This window comes from Polyergus mexicanus, unplaced genomic scaffold, assembly GCF_030449975.1.
Source record: "Polyergus mexicanus isolate NDT 795.1 unplaced genomic scaffold, iyPolMexi1.0 SCAF_11, whole genome shotgun sequence".
In the NCBI taxonomy this organism is placed as follows: domain Eukaryota; kingdom Metazoa; phylum Arthropoda; class Insecta; order Hymenoptera; family Formicidae; genus Polyergus; species Polyergus mexicanus.
The window spans coordinates 7,519,673-7,544,316 of record NW_027223331.1 but is presented as its reverse complement, the minus strand read 5'-3'; the positions used below and the strand labels follow the sequence as shown (position 1 = coordinate 7,544,316).

Genomic DNA, 24,644 nt, shown 5'->3' with positions numbered 1-24,644 from the left:
AAGCAGTGGTATCAACGCAGAGTACTCTGCGTGAACTGTCATGCGAGAAGCTTCGCCATACCGCCACAGCTGTTGAATTCCTATTTCAATAGCTTTGTTGTTCTTCGTCGTCGCGAAACATTGTGCATTTACCGTCGTGTTAACGATATCAAAAGCAGTGGTATCAACGCAGAGTACTTATCTGCTCGTAAAATTGTAGATGAATTGTGCTGTGGAATGTACTGGTGAATTGTGTGCTATGTGTGAGCTTGTGTCTCTTTAATTTCTAATGAAATGTCCGGCACGAAATCGTGCACTCAAAATACATACTTCGAATATTTGGCGATTTGACTGCACTTTGATATATGGAAAGAAGGTCCGGACGATAAAATTTAAAGGTAAAAATGCAGATGGTGTGTACATGCAGTGTATAAATAAAAATATTTCTCTATGTTTTTTTACAAAAAAATATACATTTCTGTAAATAACATGAATCTTTTTCTCAAAATATTATTGACATTAAAAAAGAATTAATCTTTCGATAATAGTAGAAATAATACACATATATTTATGTTTTGATATTACTATAACTTAGAGAAACAATTATATATATACCATTGTAATACAATATTACAGTTTTTATTATAAAAAACTATTCTGGATAAAAAATTCTATGTATGAAATTAATTAACATTTAAAAATTTTGATAAATATGCATAAAAGGTTACACCTCACCGATTTTATCGCCACTTAAATATGTTGTAGGGGAGATTCTTCTAAGTAATTGCCCGCAAGAAAAAAGTGATGAAGAAAATAATTGTTTAAAAAATTTTCTAATTTTTTCTTTCATCAAAACTCTTTGGAAAGGCAATTTACATGCCCAGAACTACACGAGAACTATTTTATAATAATCAGAACTCTCGAAATACGACCTCGTATCATCTCTATACCCAAAAACTTCGGGTTTTTCGGTAAAAAATTGTTTTATTTCATTTTAAGGAATATTTTTTACTTTTAGAAGGCAGAACTCTTCTTAGAACTTATATAGAACTATAAATCTTTTAAATTTGAACTATTATTGAAAATTAAGAAAAATGTCGTAGGACAAAGTGATATGTTGCGTAAAGTTGGCATATCAGTTTGTCCTGAGGCATTTTCTTTGGTTTAATCGGCAGAACTATTTGTTTAAACTATCAAGAACTCTAGAACTATTGAAAATAAAGCCAGAACTCTTAGTTATTTATGATCTTCCACGAAATAATATGATAGTTTCACACACACACTTTTTTCTTGCGGCGAATTACTCAGAAGAACCTCCCCTATAACATATCTAAGTAGCGATAAAATCGGTGAGATGTAACCTTTTATGCACATTTACCAAAATATTAAATTAAAAAAAAAAAAAAAATTGTTTACATGAAGTAAGAAACACTTTTATAAACTTTGTAATAATTATAATTATATTGTATGTATCAAGTTGACTGATTTTATTTTCAAATTGCTTGAAAAAATTGCTCGCATTTAAACATAAATGCAAAGAAAGAAAAAAACTAACGTTATAAAAATTATTTTATTATTGTAAAGATTCGAATCTATAGAGATAATGGTAGACAATATTTCGAATTTAGACTGTTATAATATTTCTAATAAAGTTCATATATTTTTTTAAATCCTTCCGGAGACTTGCGAAAGACTTTGCGTGACAACTTTTACATATAATTTCCCACCCTTACATTTAATTATATATATATATATATATATTTCGATTTCCCCTTTCTTGATTTAGGCTGTCCTTACAATAAATACCATTATTAAATAAAATTGCCATGTACGAAAAGCTGTTATTTGATGTCGCTGACATATGTCGTGAATTCCGTGAATTCTGAATTGCATATGCGCTCTCGATGACGAGAACCCTTTTCCCCTTCTTTGAGGCGCTAGATTATTGCATGTTCGATGTGAATAATAAGAATTACTTGCACGTGTGAAAAAACAAATAAAGTCTCGATCGATTAACTATTATCTCTCCGACATTCAGGCGCGACAGAAAATAGGTTGGAATTATCTTAAGTATATACACGCACCGTCTAATAACATCTCTCGTTCGGGTAGAGAGGTAAAGAAATAAAATTCTGGTAACATTTTCCAAGTTAACGCAAGCGCATGAGCAAGCCACGTGTATACGTCGGATATTGTCATACAATATCGAACTTTACGTTACGTTACTATATTTTATCATAGTATTTCGATTACCTTAAAAGCTATCCGGTAGAGGCTCAAGAAATGCCATCTTAGAGCTGAGATATGCTCATGATCAAAGACAATCAAAAAATAATTAAATCGTCGAATATTTTTATAAAATAATTAAATGCTATATATTTATTTTTATGTGCTATCGACGCATATAAAAATGAATTCGTTAATTTATGCATTAAATATCGACTCGAGAAGCTGTATAGAGAAAAGAGCGCAAGAAATAGTGAACTATATTTAACGATTAAATAAATCCTTGAACAAAGAATTCAGATACGTGCTTTCATTGTCGTATGTAATTCATCAAAGGATGAATATTGCCGCATTATATCACGCTTCGTTTCGTTTTTCAAAAGACTCCAATTATCACGAATATTTTCCACATTTGTTTCACCTGTGGCCGAATTATTTCAGATAAACTCCGAATGTGATAAGCGAGAAGTAATGACAGGATACAGAGGAACCAACTTACTTCATTGGATTTAATATAAAACGAATAATATTGTACGATATATATGAGAGATGGTACAGCGTACGGGAGGACCATAACAAAGAAATTCACAGTTAATTGGAGAGTTAGAAATGATGTCAACTGTGTGTGTGAAAATAGGATAAGGATATAAAATCAATTTATCTCGATATATTGATATAACATATTGACATAAAATCGCGTACGCCCTTCTGAACATATAAATCTAAAGTAAAATGCTACGATATCGATAAGTTTAAGTAAAATGATAGAAAAAATAATAAAAAAGCAATTAAGAGTCAGAGCAGTAAGCATGGCGCAATACTCTATTAATAATTAAGAGATGTCAAAAATATATATTAACAGTGAGTATTTCAGTCCATTTTTGAAGTATCTTTTTTTTTTCTTTTTCTCTGTCTCTCTATCTTTTCTTTTTTTTATAATTTGTTACAAGTATTTGTCGAAAATAAGAATATTAACCGTCTCATATTAAATCAGTATTCTCATTTTTTTAATAAAAATTTTGTAAATAGGAGCAATATATTTGAGATCAGGACAATAAATTAGCAATAAATTAATGTTTAAATATATATAGAATTTTACTTTAGCTAAAAGGATGACGGATTAATGGAGATAGTAGGAAGATCATGTATTTCATATGATACTAATATATATAATACTTAGAAAAGAATATTAATACCTGAAAAGCATAAAAAACAACATATAGCAAAATGGAAAATACAATTAATTTTCGTGAACTTTAATCCTCGATATGGCTACAGATCGAGCATCGAGAGAAACATTTGATTTGCCTTGTAATAACGATTATCGGCGAAGTCTGTTTCTCTCGCAGCAATTCGAAGGCGTACCGACAAAAAATATATATATCAAAGTACCGTATGGGGTTTCGTATGGGAGGTACATTTTCCAGTAGAGTGGTTTAACTATCTAACTCTCTCGCGTTCAACCCGTTTTTTTACCACAATATTTTTCTAGCATATAATCAAGGGAACATTTATGGAACCCTCCGAGTTGGGGAAGTCAATCGATCGTTCGCATTCGTGTTTTTACGTCGAAGGGAACGACAGGAAGTTGAATTATCGAAATAACATGTTACGTTCGCCAGATGTGGTTTTTCCAGGATAAGGGAGAAATAATATCCCTCCTTTTTTTCCTTATCTTGGCGCAGGTGCGAAGTGAAAAAAAAAGGAGGGATATTATTTGCAGATGTTCAGACGGTTTGCTGCGACGACTTTTCATTGTCATCCGTGATGTCGAGCAGCGCGCTACAATTGTTCTCTCAAGTGAGTGCTTTTGATGATGATGATGTGTGTGTGTGTGAGTGTGTGTATATGTGTGTGTTATATTACGGGGAAGAGTTTAGTTATTAAAAGATAATTTTATTGTGCAAAGTAGTTTTATATGGAGCGCACATATTTATGTAAGTAAAATTTGTCATATAAAGATATATATATATATATATATATATATATATATATATATATATATATATCGACGCATTAATAATAAATTTAAATAAATACAGTGATTTTTTGAGGAAGAAAGAGTCCTCTTTTTTAAATTTCTTTCTTGCTATTAAAAAATAATTATTAATATTACCTTCTCTCGATAACAAATGTACGCTTCAAAGATGTTTATTCAACCATATTTGGATTTTAATTATACGAGAAATTTTTTCATAAAGGATACATCACGAATAATAAAGTTGATTAGACATTAAAGTGTCGGGCAAACGATAATATAGTTTTAGAATCGAAAGAAACATGGAATACTAACTCGATCGCTCTTCGATGAATGTCAACGGCATCGATTATTCTTTCGCGAACAATGTGATCTGTGTTGCAACGCCGGTGATATTTTATCAGTTATACGTTCAAGACGATAAAGGCATACAAATTTCCATACAATTTATTTATTGGAAAAAAACATGTTAATTATTTATATTATATTATATTATATTAAAATTATAATAGCAATATTCAGCCAAATTGCAGTTTATGTTTATGTAATGGTAATTATTTATAATCAAATAGAGAGTTCTGTGTCATTATTACATTATTATAATACAAAATTACAAATAGAGATAATTAAAATATTGAATGAATGAGACAATAGACATAATAATTTTGTGCGCAATTGTTTTCGGATTATTAAGTCATCTCGTGGCTTACTAATTTTCCTAAATATATATATATATATATTATTTTATGTTATATTATATTAAATAATTACTATTAATTTATTTTATATTATTACGATGGACGGAATCGTTGGCATTTAATAATTGAACCATTTTATAACTTTGTTCGCAATCTTTACCTTGCTTTTTTATTAACATGGCGCAGACATGCAACGCGTATCTGACAAGCATACGACCAATAACGATTACTCCAACACCTCCGATATAAGCGGCAAACAGATCATGTATTACAATAAGAGAAAAGTGTCGTTTCTGATCGACAAAATATTCGGCTGCGTATATGACATAATATTCCCGAGACTCGTTAAATGGTTTAACGACATGGAGAATATTTGGTAGAAATTTATATATAATCTTGCTTTCAATCTTATCTCGCATTATCTTCCAGTCTTTTTGAATTAGATAGTGTATATTCTTTATCTGTGATTTAAATATTTATTAGCTTACTTAACTTGTTAAATATAAAGTGAAACCTTGTTGCTTGTGCAGATAAACTTATACTTCTTGATTTTAAAATAAAAAAACAATACTTTGTTGTAATTATTATAAAGGGAAAAATGTTTGACATAATTCTAATGAAGAGAGCCATATCATATTTCGATGTAATGAAAACTGATAACTGAAAGTAATAAATATATAGTAATTGTATCAATTATAATAAACATATATCGTATTGTTATTGTTGTGAATGGGCGATTTCAATATATTGACTTTGTATTATAATATTTCCATTCGCTCACAGAATTACTAAACTTAGGAAGTGAATAATTTTTGAAAAATATTTTAAGATATTAACAAGAAGCTATATACTATTTTGAACATTACCATTATTATAAAAATCGATTATTACCTGCATGCAAATGAATGTTACAGTTGAAATAATGATTAATACTCGCTGCAATAATACAAGACGCAATCTATCATAAGACCAGATACCTAATATACTTTGAGAAAAAATCTATTTATTATAGTATAATATTATAATATTCTTCAACTACACGCATGTTATATTAAAGGCAAAACTGTACAATGTAACTGAACGACGAGGTATTAATGCTGATAGTGACTATAGCGCAGTACTATCCTTCCCCCTATCATTTTTTTTTTTTTTTAATTATCTAAGAAATATGGTAAACGATAGGACATATTTTTGTAAAATAACTGATATTTCTTACAATGTGGATTTGAGTAAAATTATTATATTTCGAAAGAAAAGTCACAGGCAGATTGGTGTTTTTCGAATGCTATAGCTATAGCATATTATTCTAGAAAGAGAACGTAAATTATCCAAATTGATGTGTAAAACTTTTATTTACTCGGCTGCGAAAGAATATTGCTTTATATTACATTATCACTTTCTCTATTTTTTTATGCGTATGCGCAGTAGCAAATATAAGTATCGAACGATGCATCAATCCTCTTTCGAACATTAGTTGATCGTATCTACACATGAAACGATAAATGCACTAATTGGAAGTAACTAATTGGAAGTTTCTCAAATTTACACATCTTATCATATTTCTATCGTTTCAGTTACTTTGAACATAGACATGACAAACATTCTTCAAGATTTCAGATTGGCTTGGATATTGCATAAATTAAAAAAAGAAGTAAAATATAAGAAATAGATCGTTATAATAAAAAAATATAATTAAAAAAAATACATAAATGAGTTACATAAATACTTATTAAGTGATTATATTTTATTGCCTACATACATATCACATACAATAATGTTCTATCAGTGCCACATATATTTTTTTGAATACTATAGTTTCAGAACAGAAGGGTATTACTTTAGCTAATTCTTTTAATAGTTTATTAATGATTAGATGAAACTAATTTAATGTTTTATCATCGATATCACAATAGGCAATAAAAAATTCAGACTTTTTGTTCATTCATTATATTCAAAGTGTGCTATCAAATTAGATTAACTATCTATTTTTTATGGGATTATCTGTTCATTAATGTCATACGTAAGTACTCGGAAAAAAATAATAAACATTTATATTCATATATATACTACATATTCAATACACGTTATATTCAAAAACTCAAATAATTTATAAATGTAACTAAATCGACTAATTCGATACATTACCCGATTTATAATAAATTTTTCTTGATGCCATATTATCGCGTAGAATACATCACCATGAAATAGGATACTGCTGCATTCGTAAGCTGAAAATGGCAAACTAAACTACTCGTTAAATCCAGATTAAAGTTCGATTTTATTGGTACAGAAATTTTAATTTTACCGAAGCAAAACCTTCCAAGGATACTTCATATAAGCCGCCGAATATTGAAGTGACGTTTATATTTCCTCTTTTCATCATAAATAATAATAATTTCTGTATATGCAATGGTGCAGCATACCACAGTCCATTATAACTGCAATTTTTAACATGGTAGATTTAAATAGAAGCAGTTATAGATGAGCAAAAAGTTAATCCTGACATTTTCACGATATAATTTTACATTAAATTAATAGTTACGCGTATATATATAAGTATCGAAATAATAATACAATCAGTTCAAATCGAATATACAAGCGGTATGTCTGTACGGAGATATATAATATTATAGTATAAATATAATCCTGAAAGTATACAAAACATGCTGTACACACATACACACTCACATTGCTTTGTAAAGTTCCATTCCATGGTCTGTTACTTTTTGTCCGCCGTAATTAACAATAAACATATAACTTAAATGTATGACAATGAAAGTAGTGACTATACATGCATCTTCAGTACTATCGTTTATTAATGTTATCTATTGAAGAAACTAGGGAATGTATATTTAAAAAGCAAAACCAACAGCACAAAATAGAAAAACACATTATACTTACTTGTAAAAGATTGATACTTAAAGAACTGACACCAACAATAATCAAAATGGCGAATAATAACGTAAAATTAGATGTGATAAGTTTGGCAAACCTTCAATGAGGAATATGTGATATAATCAATATAAATATGCTTTGTCATATATATTCAGTTACAATAAATATTATGCTCCTGTACAATGTATATAAATGTAATCTCATCAACAATAGCTATCTGAGATTTTACATTTTATAAAAATATTATATTGTTAAGTTCATAAGTTTTTAAGAAAAAAAAAAAATTATAAATCATTAATTATAAATAAAAATTATAATCAAAAATTATAAATAAGCAAGAATCTCTATATCATACATTTAATTCTTGATTATACTTGATTTTAAACTATAATCAATTTGTGATTTGAATATCATTTAATTCGTCGATATATCGAAAATATGCAATTAGTCATATAAAAATATATAACAGAAACAGATAAATAGATAAATATAGATAAATATATAGATAGACAGAGATAGAGATAGACAGATAGATAGACAGAGATAGAGATAGATTGATAGATAGACAAATGAAAAGATAAATAAATATAGATAGATAGATAGATAGGTAGATAGAAAGATACATAGATAGATAGATAGATAGATAGAGAGCGAGAGAGAGAGAGAGAGAGAGGGGGGGGGGAAGAACAAAAGAGCGAGGGAGCGAGAGAGAATCAACCACTACTTTTAATACATAGAAAAATATAAAAAAAATGTAACACAAAACTATAACAATATACTGACTTGATCGCCCTTCGATGAATAAGAACCGCATGTACAATTTTCTGATAAAATAGAAAATGTCTTTCAAAAACAGGAATCGCTAACGCACTTTTCTCGATAGCATTCTCTATTCGATAACTGTATTAATTTATTTAAATATATATTTATTTAATTATATTTTCGTTTTAAGACAATGTGTGTATTTAAAAAGTAATTGCACTTACCTTGTGATTTTAAGTAGTGCACATGCATGCCATATGTATATCATAATTGTTATAAACGTACCATACAATGCGATTATTCCTATACTATATGCTAATATCTCATGTAACAATATAATATAAATATATTTTTCTTGATTGAAAAAATATTCTGTGATCGCAAATGCTTGAAAGGGCCGTGATTCGTTCAATGGTAATATAACATCAAGAATTAACGGCAAAAATTGAAGTATGATGAGCAAGAACGAGCAAAATAAACCAATCACTAAAAAATGTTACATCTGGTTTGAATCCAATTATAGTAAATTAAATAGAAAATTGTTTTAGATGCATTCCCTGCCTTCACCCTCAACATCGATATGATTTATCGCATAAAATGAAAAAAGAGATTAGCTAAATAAATATATAATAATATATATATTTTTGAGATCATGGAATATAATACATAATAATAATATTTTATATTCTTACCTATTGAAATTATTGTAGAAAATTGCAAGTTGTAAGCGTATTTTTCTATAATATCAACTTCTAATTTATCTTTTAATAATCTCCAATCATCTCGCATTTGTTCTAACATTTTCTTTACCTGTTCATTCCATATTTCTCTTAGTTCAATAGTCGAAATACAATCTATTCTATAAATGTTATAACGAAACATTTGAATAAATCATCTGTCCTATTGAACTTACATTATCTGCTTGAATAATAAAAAAACAATACTTTATAGTGACGAAAAGAGCAGGAAAGGCAAACGAAAAAATCTTGAGAAGAAGATTCGTATTGTACTGTGTTGTAACGAATACCAATAACTGTAAGAAAATAACATTTTTAGGATTTATTGCAATCTGATATTGTATACACATATAAGATATGTATAAATGTAAATTATTTTTACGTAAGATCAAAACATAATTTATATAAGGCGAAATTTATTTTAAATATTATATCATGAAAGACGAGAAAAATAATTCAAGCTAAAACTTTTACACGTATAAAAGATTCTTACATAAAAATTTATGTATTATAATTATTATCATAATTACATAACGAATTATCATATATGTATGTAACAGCAGATTGAAAAAGATAAAGAGAGATGTGTTTATGTCAATGCGCGTGAATAAGATATACTATTATACAATTACGTTGTTCAAAAATTTAAAAATTGCATGACTTGACGTATATACCTGGACAAGTATAAATGTTAAGAGAAGGCTGACAAACAGCGTTTTATGTATACGCGAGAAATATGATTGCTGATAAGGCCATAAACCAAGAGTCTTTAGAAGTATTCGATTGACTTTGTAATAGCGTTCTCCTGTCGCGTGCATTTTAAGAGAACCGCAATGTAACTGTGATGAACCATTGAATTCTCGGATTATTTTTTGCGTCATTCTCCGTCAATTTTCAACAATCGATATCTTCGCGCACCGGTTATTATTGTAAAGACGGCTATATTCCAATAATTGAATAATATTTTCTTGATATAGATGAAAGAAAATTAGTCCAAATTACCTCAATTTGTGAGAAAAATATATTTTTAACGCATATTTTTGCGCAAACGCAGTTGTGACTTTTTTCATCTTGATAGAGGGGAAAGACTTTCAGTGTCTTTCAGTGCATCGTACGAAGCATTACTTACTCATATATACTTGGTAGATCTATACACTATCTACTGGATTAATTTTTACGAAAAATACGAAACTCTACGGATCTATTCACTATTATATATAATCCATAATCTATAATATTGTATTTCATTTCTTCAAACATACATTTAAAAAAATCAAACAAAAATGGTGATATAAAAATTTTCGCATAGTGTAAATGAGTTCGCGCTCGGTTCATTTAATATGTATATATGCGTATTAAAATAAATGTTTATAAAAGATTGTACACTCTAGTAAAGTGTACAATAACAATTCAGTGTACATATATGATTTTAGGAGAGTACAATATGTTGACGTAAAAAAAAAATACAAATTTTTTCCTCTCTTTAATACAAAAATAAAAATAAGTACATTTTTCTTTTCTTTAATATATATTTTGTACTGCCAGACATATCGATGCTTATCATTGATACGAATGTAAAGTATAGTATATATTTTAAGAAGAAAGAAATTTTTTTATGCGATTTTCAACTTTATTTATCGCAAAAAAGATAAGTAGATATACATGACACTGCGCTTCAATAGTAATTAATTTTACTCGATGGTAGTTATTTAGGTTAAACTTTTCTTATTAAAAGATGATATTATGTAATATTTTATTTTTGATGCACTTGCATGGCAGCAAATATGCTCTATGATATATCGAACGACGTATACAGATTCTTCTTATCCATCCAAGATTATGCTGATCTTATCTACGAAACGGATCTATTACATTTCTTAACATACACGAATTTAAAATCTTATTACATTTCTACCGTTCCAATTAAATTTAACATAAATATAGCAACTTTATCAATTTTTTATAATTAGCTTGAGTAATATGTAAATAAAAAAAATAATAGAATTTAAAAAGATATATGTTTAATAAAAAATATATTTAGTCACAAAACTACTTATTAACTAATTGTTTTGCATCTTATTATTTTTAATTGCATATTATATTTAATAGCTCATCCATGATTAAAATAAACTGCTTCGACGTATGATTATCGTTCTCAAACTCGATTAGGCCTCTGTCAATCTCTTTACAAAATTGCATATTTATTAACATTGTTTGGAAATGCGAAGGCTCTATCCAGAAATCAGTTTTCGGTAGCCTTGCAAAATAAAACAAGAAACAAAAAAAAATGTATTATACATAAAAGTTATTTACATTTGTAGACTATTTTTTCACATAATCTCTATTCAAAGCATTCAAAGCATTAGTCATAGCGCGGCACAAGCTTTTGCTTTTATCAAAGTACAATACCATGCTATAAGGGTCTCAATTCGAATGTAATATCTATGGATAGAAAAAGTAGATAGAATGTAATTTCGATTATATCGAAAAATGTGGTGTATATGTAAATAACTTTTATGTACAATAAAATATCTTTTTTTGTTTCTTGTTTTATTTTGCAAGCTAACCAGAGGCTGATTTCCAAATAGTTCTCGTATCAAAAATGAAAGAATATATAATTATATAGTACATAAAATTCCAGAAATTAGTAATACATATATATCTGTATATTTATTTTTGCGCACTATTATTATGTTAATTAAAAGTTTCCGACAAATAATAAATTTTTCTTTCTAGTTTGCTATTGTCGCGTAGAATAAATCATTAGAAAGTAGGATACTGCCGCATTTACAAGCTGAAAAAGCGCATACATTAAATTGTTCGTCAATTCCAGAAGTACGTTAATTTAACATTATATTTTGTTTTTAAATAACTTTTAATTTTACCATAGTAAAACCTTCCAAGGAAGCAGCAAATATGCTATCATATCCTAACTTGATATTTACCGTTCCTTTTTGCATCATAAATAATAACATTTTTTGCGTGTGCAGTGGTGCTGCATACCACATTCCATTATAACTGCAATTTTTGAACGTTAATCCAAAATATATGGTTAACTAGCAAGAAAGTGCACTAAATACAGTTTTGCGATATCATTAATTAATATTAAATTAATTTCATATTTGAAAATATTCGAAAAATATGTATAATCGATGTAAATCACATTCAAAAGATCTATCTATATGAGAAACGATATCTGTATAAATATAGCTCTAAAAGTATTGTAAAACGCGATACTCACATTGCTTGAAACAGGTTTAGTCCATTATCTGTTAATATTTGTCCCGCATAATTAGCGACGAACATATAAGCCAAATGAATACAAATCAAGAAAGCAAATATCAATATATCTGTGATATTATCCGTTAATGTTATCAATTGAAGAAACTACGATAAAATGCTACTTAGAAAGAAGTCAGTTAAGCAAAATAAACAAGAAATTATAGTGCTTACTTGAAAAAGACATAAACTTAAAGAGATGACACCAACAATAATCAGAATGGCGAATAATGTCGCAAAATTAGATATAAGAAGATTGATATACCTTTAACGAGAAACTAGATATTGGAACTATGAAATTATCTATATAAATATGCTTTGTCATTCAGTAGAAATAACTCCCCTCTCCCCCCCGCCCGTACTCTTATAAAAGCAATGTATATAAATGTATTTTAATCGATAATAGCTGCCAGATATTTCACATTTTATAACAATATCATATTGTTAAACTTACATGTGATTTTGAAAAAAAATTATAAATCATAGATTATATGAAAATTATAAATAACCAAGCATTTTTCTGTAACAGATACACTTAATTCTTGATTGTACTTGATTTAAAATTTTAATCAATTTATTCCGTAAATTTCGTTTATTTTCGTACATATATCGAAGAAATGCAATTAATCGTAAAAAAAAAAAAGAAAAAAAAGAAAAAAAAAGAAAAAAAAGATTTCAGAATCAATCACTACTTTTTAATAAACAGAAAAATAAGATATGAAAAGAATGTGTGTTGTTACAAAAATGTAAAAATATACTCACTCGATTGCCCTTCGATGAATAAGAATCGCATTAATAATTCTCTGACAAAACAGATTCTGTCTTTCAAAAATGGGAATCGCTAACGCACTTTTCTCGATAGCATTTTCTATACGATAACTATATTAATTTATTTAAATATATATTAATTTAATTAAATATATTTTCCTCTTCACGACAATGTATATTTAAAAAGTAATCGCATTTACCTTGCAATTTTAAGTAGTGCACATGCATGACATAAAAATGTCATAAATGTTATAGACGAACCATACAACGTGATTAATCCTATGCTACATGCTAATACCATGTGTAACAATATAATATAAATATATTTTTCTTGATTAATAAAATATTCTGTGATCACAAATAGTTGACAGTGCCTTGATTCGTTCAATGGTAATATAATATCAAGGATTAATGGCAAACATTGAGGTATTATGAGCAAAAACATACAAAGTAATCCAATCACTGAAAAAAATGTTAGATTTAATATAATTGGATTAAAAAAAAATCCAATTATAGTAAATTATAAACAAAAGATCGTTTCAAATGCGTTCTCTACCTCAACCTCGACATGATTTATCGCATAAAATAAAAAAAGATTAGCTGAATAAATGTATAATAATATATATATTTTTTATTATGGAATATAATATATAATAATAATATTTCATATTCTTACGTATCAAAATTATTGAAGAAAACTGTATATTATAAGCGTATTTCTTTATAAAGTCAACTTCCAACTTATTTTTCAATAATCTCCAATCATCTTGTATTTGTTCTAACATTTTCTTTACCTGTTCATTCCATACTCCCCTTAGTTCAATAGTCGAAATACAATCTAATTTATAAATGTTATAACGAAACATTTAAATAAATCATCTGTCTTATTAAACTTACACTATCCGCTTGAATGATAAGAGAACAATATTTTATAGTGACGAAAACAATAGGGAAGACAGTTGAAAGAATCTTGAGGAGCAGATTTGTATCGTACTGCGTTGTAACAAATACCAACAACTGAGAAAAAACAACATCTTTAGGATTAATTGTCTAGTATATATATGGGTGCATATACATATATATATAAAATATGTATAATTGTAAGTATTTAGTTTAATACCTGATCATAAACTATATAAAACAAAACATGTCATAAACATTATATCATGAAAGATAAGAAAGATAATTGAAGCTTATATAAATTTATGTATAACTATTATCATTAATACATAACAAATTATACAATTATATAAATATATAAATATATATTATATATTATATAAATATATGAATATAATAGTAGATTAGATAAGATAAAGAGAGATATGTTTATCTCAATGCACGTGATAAAGATACACTATTCTATAACTACGTTGTTTGAAAACTAGAAAGTTGAAACTTGAAAGTTTTATGACATATGTACCTGGACAAGAATAAATGTTAAAAGAAGGCTGGCAAACAGTACTTTATGTATTAGCGAAAAATATGATTGCTGATAAGGCCATAAACCAAGAATCTTAAGAAGTACGCGATTGATTTTGTAATAGCGTTTTTCTATCGTATACATTTTACGAGAACTGCCACGTAACTATGAGAACCTTTGAATTCTCAAATTATTTTTTTGCGACATTCTCCGTCAATTTTCAACGATCGATATAATCGCGCGTCGATAGTTATTGTAAAGACGGATATATTCCAATAATTGAATAATATTTTCTTGATATAGATGAAAGAAAATTAGTCCAAATTACCTCAATTTGTGAGAACAATATATTTTTAACGCATATTTTTGCGCAAACGCAGTTGTGACTTTTTTCATCTTGATACAAGAAAGACTTTCAGTGTCTTTCAGTGCATCGTACGAAGCATTACTTACTCATATATACTTGGTTAATCTATACACTATCTACTGGATTATATTTTAAGAAAAATACAAAACTCTGCGGATCTATTCACTATCATATATAATCTATAATCTATAATATTTCATTTCTTCATTGTTCATTTAAGGAAATCAAACAAAAATGGTGATATAAAAATTTTCACGCAGTGGAAAATTAGTTGGCGCTCGATCCATTTGATATATACATATGTGTATTAAAATAAATATTTATAAGATTTTGCCTGTAACAAAGTATACAGTATGCAATTGAGTATATATGTAGTTTGAGGAAAATACAAAATTTTAATGCAACAAAATTTAAATTTGGTTTCTTTAATAGCAAAATAAAAGTTAATTTTTTAAATATTTATTTTATATCGTCTGACATATTAGTACTCGTCATCGATACGAATGCAAGATAGTATATAATTTTTTAGACAGAGATTCTTTTTTCTTGCAATTCTCAACTTTACATATCGCAAAAGTAAATAAGTATATATGCGGGATCCACTTCGACAGTAATAAATAGTATAAATAGGTTTTACTCGATAAAACTTATTTAAACTGCTGCAAAATTTGTTTGTCTCATTACGGGATAATATTGTCCTACATTTTATTTCTGATGCATATATATCCTATAATATATCAAATGACGTACAAACTCTTCTTATCTATCAAAGATTATGCTCTTGAAAATTGGACTTAACTACGAAACGAATCTAACATAAACAAGTTTAACATCTTATGTTACATTCCTATCGTTTTAGTTAAGTTGAACATAAATACGGCAAGTTTTCATCAACATTTACAATTAACTTGGGTAATATGCAAATAAAAAAATTAATAAAGTCAGAGGAAATATATATTTAATAAAAAAATATTGAATTACGTAATTATTATTTAATAATTATTTATTAACTAATTGTATTGGGTTCATGTTATTATTTAATAGTCCATCCATAATCTGTAAAATAAACTGGTTTCGACGTTTGATTATTTATTTGTTGCTCTCAAACTCGATTAGCTTTAATCTCTTTCAAGATTTGTTAGTATCATTAGTATTATTTGAAAATATCAAGAATGAAAGAATTTATGTACTATATAGTACATTAAATCTTAAAAATTAGTAATGTTACTTTTATGTTAATTTAATTATTCTTCCTAGTTCGTTATTGTTGCGTAGAATAAATCATTGTGAAGTAGGATACTGCCGCATTCACGAGCTGAAAAGGATACATATCTTGAACTGCTCGTTAAATCTACGTTAATTCAACATTACACGTTTTGTTTTTAAAAAAAAACTTAATTTTACCATAGCAAAACCTTGCTAGGAAGCAGTAAATATGCTACCTATATCGATATATATCGTTCCTCTTTGCATTATAAATAATAACATTTTCTGCGTGTGCAATGGTGTCATATACCACTTTCCATTATAACTGCAATTTTTAGTTGAAGTAAGTTGTGAATTCGAAAAAAGACGTGCTAAACACGTTTTTGCGATATAATTAATGTTAAATTAACTCCATGTTCAAAATATTAGAAAATTATTTATATATAATCGATCTAACCAAATTTAAGAGACGGATCTGTATGACACAATCGGTGTTTCTGTACAAATATACCTATAAAAATATTGTAGAACACGATACTCACGTTGCTTTGAACAACTTTATTCCATGATCTGTTACTATTTGTCCCGCGTAATTAACGCCGAACATATAAGTCAAATGAGCGAAAATCAACAAAGCATAAATCAATATTTCTGTCATATTATTCGTTAATGTTATCAATTGAAGAAACTACGACGAAATGCTACTTAAAGAGAAGTCAATTAAGTGAAGTAGATAAAAAAGGATATTGCTTACTTGTAAAAGATTTAAACTTAAAGAGTTGACGCCAATTACGATCAGAATAGCAAATAATACCGTAAATTCAGATGTGACAAATTTAATAAACCTTCAACGAGACGTTAAGTATTAGAACTGTTACATTATCAATATATAAATAGGCGCAAACTTTGGTGTGTGTGTGAAGCTAGCACATCATTTCGTGGAAGATCATAAATAATTAAGAGTTCTGGTTTTATTTTCAATAGTTTTAGAGTTCTTGATAGTTTAAACAAATAATTCTGGCGATTAAACCAAAGAAAATGCCCCAGGACTAACTAATACGCCAACTTCACGCAGCATATCACTTATTCCTACGACATTTTTCTTATCAATAATGGTTCAAATTTAAAAGATTTATAGTTCTACATAAGTTCTAAGAAGAATTCTGTCTTTTCTAAAAGTAAAAAATACTCATTAAAATAAAATAAAACAATTTTTTACCCGAAAAACTCGTATTTTCGAGTCTAGAGGTGATATGCTGGCCGTATTTCGAGAGTTCTGCTTTATAATTATTTCCTTTATCAGAACTCTTTGGAAAAGCAATGCACATGTCCAGAACACGAGAACTATTTTATAATAATCAGAACTCTCGAAATACGGCCAGCATATCACCTCTATACTCGAAAATATGAGTTTTGCGGGTAAAATAATTGTTTAAAAAATTTTCTGATTATTTCCTTCATCAGAACTCTTTGGAAAAGCAATGTACATGCCCAGAACTACACGAGAACTGTTTTATAATAATCAGAACTCTCGTTGATACGGCCATAACCCAACAGATGATAACATCATCCGATTAAGAGTATAGTATCGATTACCACCGAAGTCCATCTCTATGACACAACTGCGCACATTTTTGTCGGCACACAAGAGGGGAATAAGATGATTGCAATTGTTTTATTATATATGACATTATTGCAGTGACCAAAAAAAAAAAAAAAAAAAAAAAAAAAAAAAAAAAAAAAAAAAAAAACCGGAAACCGCTTATGAAGGAGGATGAAAGAGGATGAAGGGAATGAAGTAGTAACAACGTGGTAGCGTATCGCCATAGAGTATAGCAGTAAATAAGATAATTAAATAAATTACTCTTGGAAATATCGCGTTCTTTTCCTTTTCACATTATAAAATTTATGCATAATTTTTTTTTTATATCTACACAAGAAAGAACGTGGCGTGAAATATGATACTTTATCAGCTGATTACACATTTCCAGTTCCTTGCTACGAGTTTTGCTGATAACACAAATACTTTGAGATATCCGTGAATGAACATATGTTTTTTTTTTCGTTCAATAATAACAAAGAGATACTTAAATGCTGAGTCTTATATAAGTATAGCTATTTTGTATGATAAAAAAAAAAAAAAAAAAAAAAAAAAAAAAAAAAAAAAAATTATATTGCGGTTTAAAATAATTTATCGAAATTAAAAAGTTGGAACGTTTCTCGTTACAATAGTCATCATTTCTGTTAACATTTGATTAATTTATATTCTAACTAAATAACTATATATTTTAATTAAGTGTATTAAATGCAATTTAACCATAGCATTGTTCAAACTTGTTAAAATTCGATTTGAAATCAGTTTACAATGAATAGTGTAAGTTTCTGATGTCATCGCTATTGTGTTTCCTTTTGTCATTGACTGTATCACATTCGGAGTGAGTACAACACCGTAAAGTAAGACACTGATAGACTAATAATCTAAAAAAATACTTCTCGTTATTCCGTTTTCCTATTACGATATGGTTTGTTACCGAATATAAAGTTGTTACCGAAGCAAAACCTTCCATCGATGCGATCAGTATACCGCTAAATACGTTAAACGTAGACGTCTTCGTTGATCTTTGCATTATAATAAGTAATAATTTTCGAATACGTAGAGGAGCCATGTACCATTGTGCGCTATATCTATAGATTCGAATAAAAATGGATATAATTATTTTGTGTATTTTATTATCAATTTTATATTAATTTTTTACAGAAACATATTATAGATGTAATAATGATATTTCTTCTTGATATAAATCTGTAACTATCATTCAATTAATATTTTTGTAAGCGATGTATTAGATACCATAAGAATAAAACATCGTTATCCCAAATACAAAAGCTCATATTAATTAATATTTGAATTATAATTTATTCTCAATACTATTCCTCATTTATCAATTTAATTTTATATAAAGTATTTCATACTTTTACACGATAACTTACGTTTCCTCAAAAATACTTTGACTATGATCAGATAGATACTGTCCAAAATAATTCACCCAAAACATGTAGCAAAAATGACACAAAACATATACACCGGATGCCAATATCTCAGCGAATATATTATTCTCAAGTGCTTGGAACAACTAAAACAAATCGGAAACTGCATTTCCCAAACTACATGTAAACAGATGCATAAATGGTGTCCAACGCCCATCATGCCTTTCCTCTCATATGTATCAGTAAAGGCTGAGGTGCAATCACAATTTATGCATCCATTTGTACACTTTAATGTTTTCATACTCAATATAATATCCTTACGTAAATTTGAAATTAAATTTGCATAAAATTACGGCTCAATAAACTTAAACGAACATTTATTTTACGATGCGAATTTCTCAACATCTAATAGGAAGAATGATATAGAACAATAAATTGAATGAAAAATATTAAGTATTAATTAAATAATTCAAATAGAATTGTATTGTGCATATATATTTAATAAAAATTTATATTTAAAATTATAATATATTCAATATAAAACATTCTTAAGATATTTGTTTCGGCATTTCTAATACAAATATATTTCAGCGCGGTGAAAAGAGAATCAAATGATTAAGGAAAATAATACTTACTCGTAACATATTGATACTTAGCGATATCACACCAACTATTACGAGAACCATGTAGGATACGGCAAAACAAGAGTTCATAAATTCAATAAATCTTAAATATTAAAAATAATGACGTCCAAATATGTGACAATTCAGAAAAAATAAAATCACATTGTAATTCTATTTGAAAATATGCGTATATTAAAAAGAAACGACGATATACATCGGTGTCCCGAGATTAAATGTCAAAACTTCGGGATCGTGTAAGAAATAAACTAAGAAAAAGTCTTAACTAAGAAATAAAGATTTGCTTATTTTTGCTACGTAATGAAGAAAATCGAAAAAAAAAATTCACCCAAAGATCTAAAATAATGCTAAAATTATATTAGGTTTATCGAAAAGTACCATGAGATAAAAATTAAAACATGGAATTAAGAAAAAAGAGTGAGTTAAAATCCTTCTGAAGTAAAATTAAAGGATTGTAAATAAATACGCGAGATTATTGTATTTTAATTCACTCTCTTACTTTTATTTCATAGTACTTTTCGATAAACTTAATAATTTTAGTATTATTTTAAGTTTTTTTGATGAAAATTTGTTGTCTTTGTTTTTGCATTTTTCTTTAAAACGAAGCAAAGACGAGCAAATCACTAAAGGACTTTTTTCTTAGTTTATCGATCCCCCATAACGCTCTCAAAGTTTTGATATTTAATTTCGGGACCAAATTAAGGGATACCAAAATTGTATATTCGTTCAAAATCAACATAATACATACTTTCAAATTTTTGTTGATAATTTTTTTTTAGATATTATTAAGTATAAATAAAATATTTGTAATTTAAGACAATCGCAAAAATAAAAAATCAAGTTACGTACTGTAAAGATCGCCTATGAATTTTTACGGCATGTGATAATTTTGCGTCAATAACAGAATTGTCTTTGCAATCGTCGAACGCCTGAGTTATACGATAACTGTAAATATTCGATATATCGTTTTAAATAAAATATTGTTCAAGCAAACATGTTTTATACAGTTATTTCCTAGAGAGAGAATAATCTTAAAACGCGTTTTGTTTTGGGGCAATCGTTTACCTTGCAATCGCGAACAATCCACAAGCATGTTGTATGAATATCATGAACATCGTTTCAGTGGCTATGAATGTGGTCATGCCCACCATTGCGATTACTGCCATGTCAGATACTATTGCATAAAAGTATCTTTGCTCATCGAAAAAGCATTCGACCGGTGTAGGTAACAACCGGGGACGGGGTTTGTCCAGTGGCATCACAAGATTGAGAATATCGGGTATAAATAATGTCAAGATAAAAAAGGCTGTAGCTATATAAATGAACACTGAAATAATTGCGAGAAACAGCGGTTTACTTTGTTCACAAGCTTATTTTGCATAAATATTTAAATTATACACATGATTTAATTTCGCACGTAAAAAAAAAAATCAAATATAAACGGCTTGTCAAAATATGAGCGTAAATATTATCTTACTAACATCCGGAATAAACAGTATACTGTCTCCCTTTAGAAGCATATTTTTGTATTATTTCAATCTCTTGGGTATCCGTTATGGCGATAAAATCGTAACTAATTTGTTCCAATAAGAGTTTTACCTGCGATAATATAAATTACAAGTAAAGAAATATCTTTCCTTACGAGCCTTACGTGATTGATTAAATGTCGATATTGATATTGTCACAGGTAAAGTGATTTTTATAAAATAAAAATCCTTTTCGAATTCGCATATAGATCGTATTCGCACTCACGATTAGAAATAATAACGATAATATATTTGCAAATTTCATTGAAATGATTGTAAACCTTCACAACTTACGTTTGTAGAATTCAAGTATACTGTGTTATATTTTATGATGAAGAGAATTAACAGACTATTGAAAGACATCATCTCGATGAATAATTTCGCACTGAACTGATGCGTGATAAAAGTCGTATACTATAAATCAAATTATTTACGTGCATACGAGTGAAAGCCAATTGGTAAGATAATATACAAAAATTTTATTTTACATATACGAAATTTAAATACGCATCTCACCATATTCAAATAATTACATAATATATTGCTCCCCTCCCCCCCCTCCTTCCCGCTATGATAGAATAATATACGCTATAAAATGAGCAATGTAAACTTTATTTTACTTATTCTATTTTACCTGAAATATCAGACCTTGTATATAAACAATAGATACAAATACCGAGAGAAGCTTTCTGTATCTTGGATTCTGATAAGGCCAGAGACCCAGAGAACTCATCAAACGTCGAGTAATTCCGTAAAATCGATCGTCATACACATCCATTCTCGTGAAGAATTGAAATACATCTACGTACGTGGAGGACGTGCTTATAAGCGCTCCCTCCTCTTTGTCCCTCTCCCCATTATTTATCCCATTAAATTTAATAATTTCTCCGTATTTCTATGTACCCCCTTATCAAGATAATAGTTGATATTATCGGATAATGGAAGGAATATTTTTCAACTTCTGTGTATATACATTCGACGAAAAAAAAGAAAAGGTTTAATCGAGAGAAACAATCATAAAAACGTTTCAAAAACACAGCATACATAAATGAACGGTAATTAACTAAATTATATGTTATGCAACTTCGATAGTCGTGAGGCGCAAATAATCTAAAAATATGTATTTTTTATGACACAGGCGCAATGTAATTAGATGTCTACTATGTCGCATTTCATTGTTCTTGAAGCCACCGATTGTTTTTACAAGAACAGAATTTGCATTTGTCGCAACAGTCACTGTGCTATTATTCTATCGTTCTTTGATGGCCAAATGTTGGGAATTTTCAATTTTTTGTTGGATGAGATTGAATTTTTTGACATATATGTATGTATATGTGCGCGTGCGACTAAAATTTTAAATATAATTTAAATATTTGTGATGGCGATTCCTACCGCGTACGATATTTAAAAAAACAAATTTTTAAAATATTATACAATATATATATAAAGTAACATAATTGTTAGAAAATAATTATAATTATTTTATTAAATTAAATTATTATAGAAGCGCCATATATCTATAATAAAATACAAATTTAATAAAAGAGATAAAAGAGATATTTAAATATTTACTGTGCACATATACTTTTATTAGATATTTACTATACAAAATACAAATATATATTGTATTAATTTTATATCTTTTTTTAATTTATTTGAGTTTATATTTTTAAAGCATTGCGCGATCGTTACTCTCAAAAAATGTTTTTATAATATAATAGAGCTCACATGAAATTTTTATAATATAATAAGGATGAAATAATTATATTGCTGTTTGTTATATTTCTATTTTCCTATTCTCTGCAAATGATCGGATCAGAGAATCCAATTATTCACAGATATTGATAGTACTACTCACATTTTCGACACGATTTTGTGTCGATAATAACATTTACGCTGCCGTAAACACGTAACATTATGTCCGAACCGAATACATGACCATACAATAAGACGTTGACATTTTAATAAGCTGAAACAAGAAATTTCTTTTATATTTTTATATAACAATCTTGGCGCGTTAGAATTAAAAGATGTACGTGTAAGATCTGTGTTTATTTTGTTAAAATGCTACTTTTTATCAAATTTTTTCATATTTTTCAACATAGTAAAATATCGGTTTTTTCACTTTATTCATCAAAAAATTATATCTATTTATTCTCATAAAGCAAAAAATAAATCTTGCAAGACAAAAAAGAGTCAAACTAACTATGAAATGCAACGAACTAGTCCCTATTATACGTTTGTTGACATATATTATTACCGTGGTAAAACCTTCCAACGACGCGACAAATAAACTACCGATGATAATCCTGCTGCTTTTCGCCCTTCGTTGCAACGCTATGAGTAATAATTTCTGAGCGTACAGCGGCACTCTGTACCATCGTATATTGTATCTATATATTAATATATCATAGAATATAGAGAAATCAACAAGTTGAGAAACTAGTCAGAGAGAAATCAGTCTCACACATAATTCTATATTATCTAATATAAGTATTACTTATATATAAATATCTATATATTACTTAATTTTTCTATACAATATTCAAATATGTGTATTTTCTGTATGTAAAATATTTTCCCTGCGCAAATTTGGATGCTGTCTAAAATGCACTCACATCTGTTGGAAAAAACATTCGCTATTGTCGATTATGTCCTGTCCAAAATAATTCATCCAGAATATATAACAGAAGTGAGCGTATACGAATAAACCGATTAAAATAGCCTCGACTATATTGTATATTGTAATTGCATTAAGAAGCTGTGACCGACAAATTTAATGTTATATATATCGGGAGTTATCTATATAATATTTTAACATATATGTCTCGAAATGCCGACTGCCTTTTTAATAACAGATTTGACTAATTTGAATATTCGATCGATTCTTCTCTAACATAAATGAAAAAGTAGATTGGTTAACCAAATTATATTCTTCAGTTAATTGCAAACGGAATTTACTTAAATAGAGAGAGAGAGAGAGAGAGAGAGAGAGAGAGAGAGAGAGAGAGAGAATTTTAATTTGCGGCTTACAATTTATTACAAAATTATATGATAAAAAAAATTGGAAATTTGAAAAAAAGTATGATCCTTCTCGACAATTTCGCTTAGGAAAAATCGATTCCTTATTGGCCAGAGACTCGGCTATTAAAAAAACGTCCAGAAATTTTG

General features: G+C 28.0%; 4 protein-coding genes and 1 long non-coding RNA gene across 11 annotated transcripts in view; 1 reads left to right on the top strand and 4 right to left on the bottom strand.

The window, feature by feature from the left end:
- Alpha-man-ia (alpha-Mannosidase class I a) overlaps nt 1–24,644 on the bottom strand; it is a 348,789-nt gene that overhangs the window by 46,617 nt on the left and 277,528 nt on the right. The gene's annotated exons all lie outside the window — the stretch shown is intronic.
- Nucleotides 1–24,644, top strand: part of LOC138937470 (uncharacterized) — an 82,474-nt gene that overhangs the window by 54,340 nt on the left and 3,490 nt on the right. The gene's annotated exons all lie outside the window — the stretch shown is intronic.
- On the bottom strand, nt 6,982–10,343 carry LOC138937465 (odorant receptor 46a-like). 4 transcript variants are annotated; one of them, XM_070303784.1, is made up of 9 exons: nt 9,950–10,343; nt 9,452–9,571; nt 9,231–9,348; nt 8,763–9,024; nt 8,560–8,676; nt 7,783–7,873; nt 7,570–7,706; nt 7,187–7,319; nt 6,982–7,109 (listed from the first exon to the last, which is right to left on the bottom strand). In XM_070303784.1, the coding sequence occupies exons 1-9, from the start codon at nt 10,154–10,156 to the stop codon at nt 7,059–7,061; spliced, it is 1,236 nt and encodes a 411-aa protein (XP_070159885.1). In that variant the 5' UTR covers nt 10,157–10,343; the 3' UTR covers nt 6,982–7,058. The 4 variants fall into 4 exon arrangements, with proteins under 4 accessions (XP_070159885.1, XP_070159883.1, XP_070159882.1 ...); XM_070303782.1 differs by having other exon boundaries at nt 6,982–7,123; nt 9,231–9,397; nt 9,483–9,571; XM_070303781.1 differs by having other exon boundaries at nt 9,231–9,397; nt 9,483–9,571.
- LOC138937466 (odorant receptor 46a-like) lies at nt 11,966–14,942 on the bottom strand. The gene is made up of 9 exons (XM_070303785.1): nt 14,746–14,942; nt 14,220–14,339; nt 13,999–14,116; nt 13,523–13,784; nt 13,317–13,433; nt 12,729–12,819; nt 12,517–12,662; nt 12,161–12,293; nt 11,966–12,069 (listed from the first exon to the last, which is right to left on the bottom strand). The coding sequence occupies exons 1-9, from the start codon at nt 14,887–14,889 to the stop codon at nt 12,016–12,018; spliced, it is 1,185 nt and encodes a 394-aa protein (XP_070159886.1). The 5' UTR covers nt 14,890–14,942; the 3' UTR covers nt 11,966–12,015.
- LOC138937703 (odorant receptor 22c-like) lies at nt 18,638–22,251 on the bottom strand. Its single transcript, XM_070304224.1, has 9 exons — nt 22,108–22,251; nt 21,768–21,887; nt 21,429–21,546; nt 21,013–21,274; nt 20,797–20,892; nt 19,942–20,032; nt 19,310–19,452; nt 18,868–19,003; nt 18,638–18,796 (listed from the first exon to the last, which is right to left on the bottom strand). The coding sequence occupies exons 1-9, from the start codon at nt 22,249–22,251 to the stop codon at nt 18,743–18,745; spliced, it is 1,164 nt and encodes a 387-aa protein (XP_070160325.1). The 3' UTR covers nt 18,638–18,742.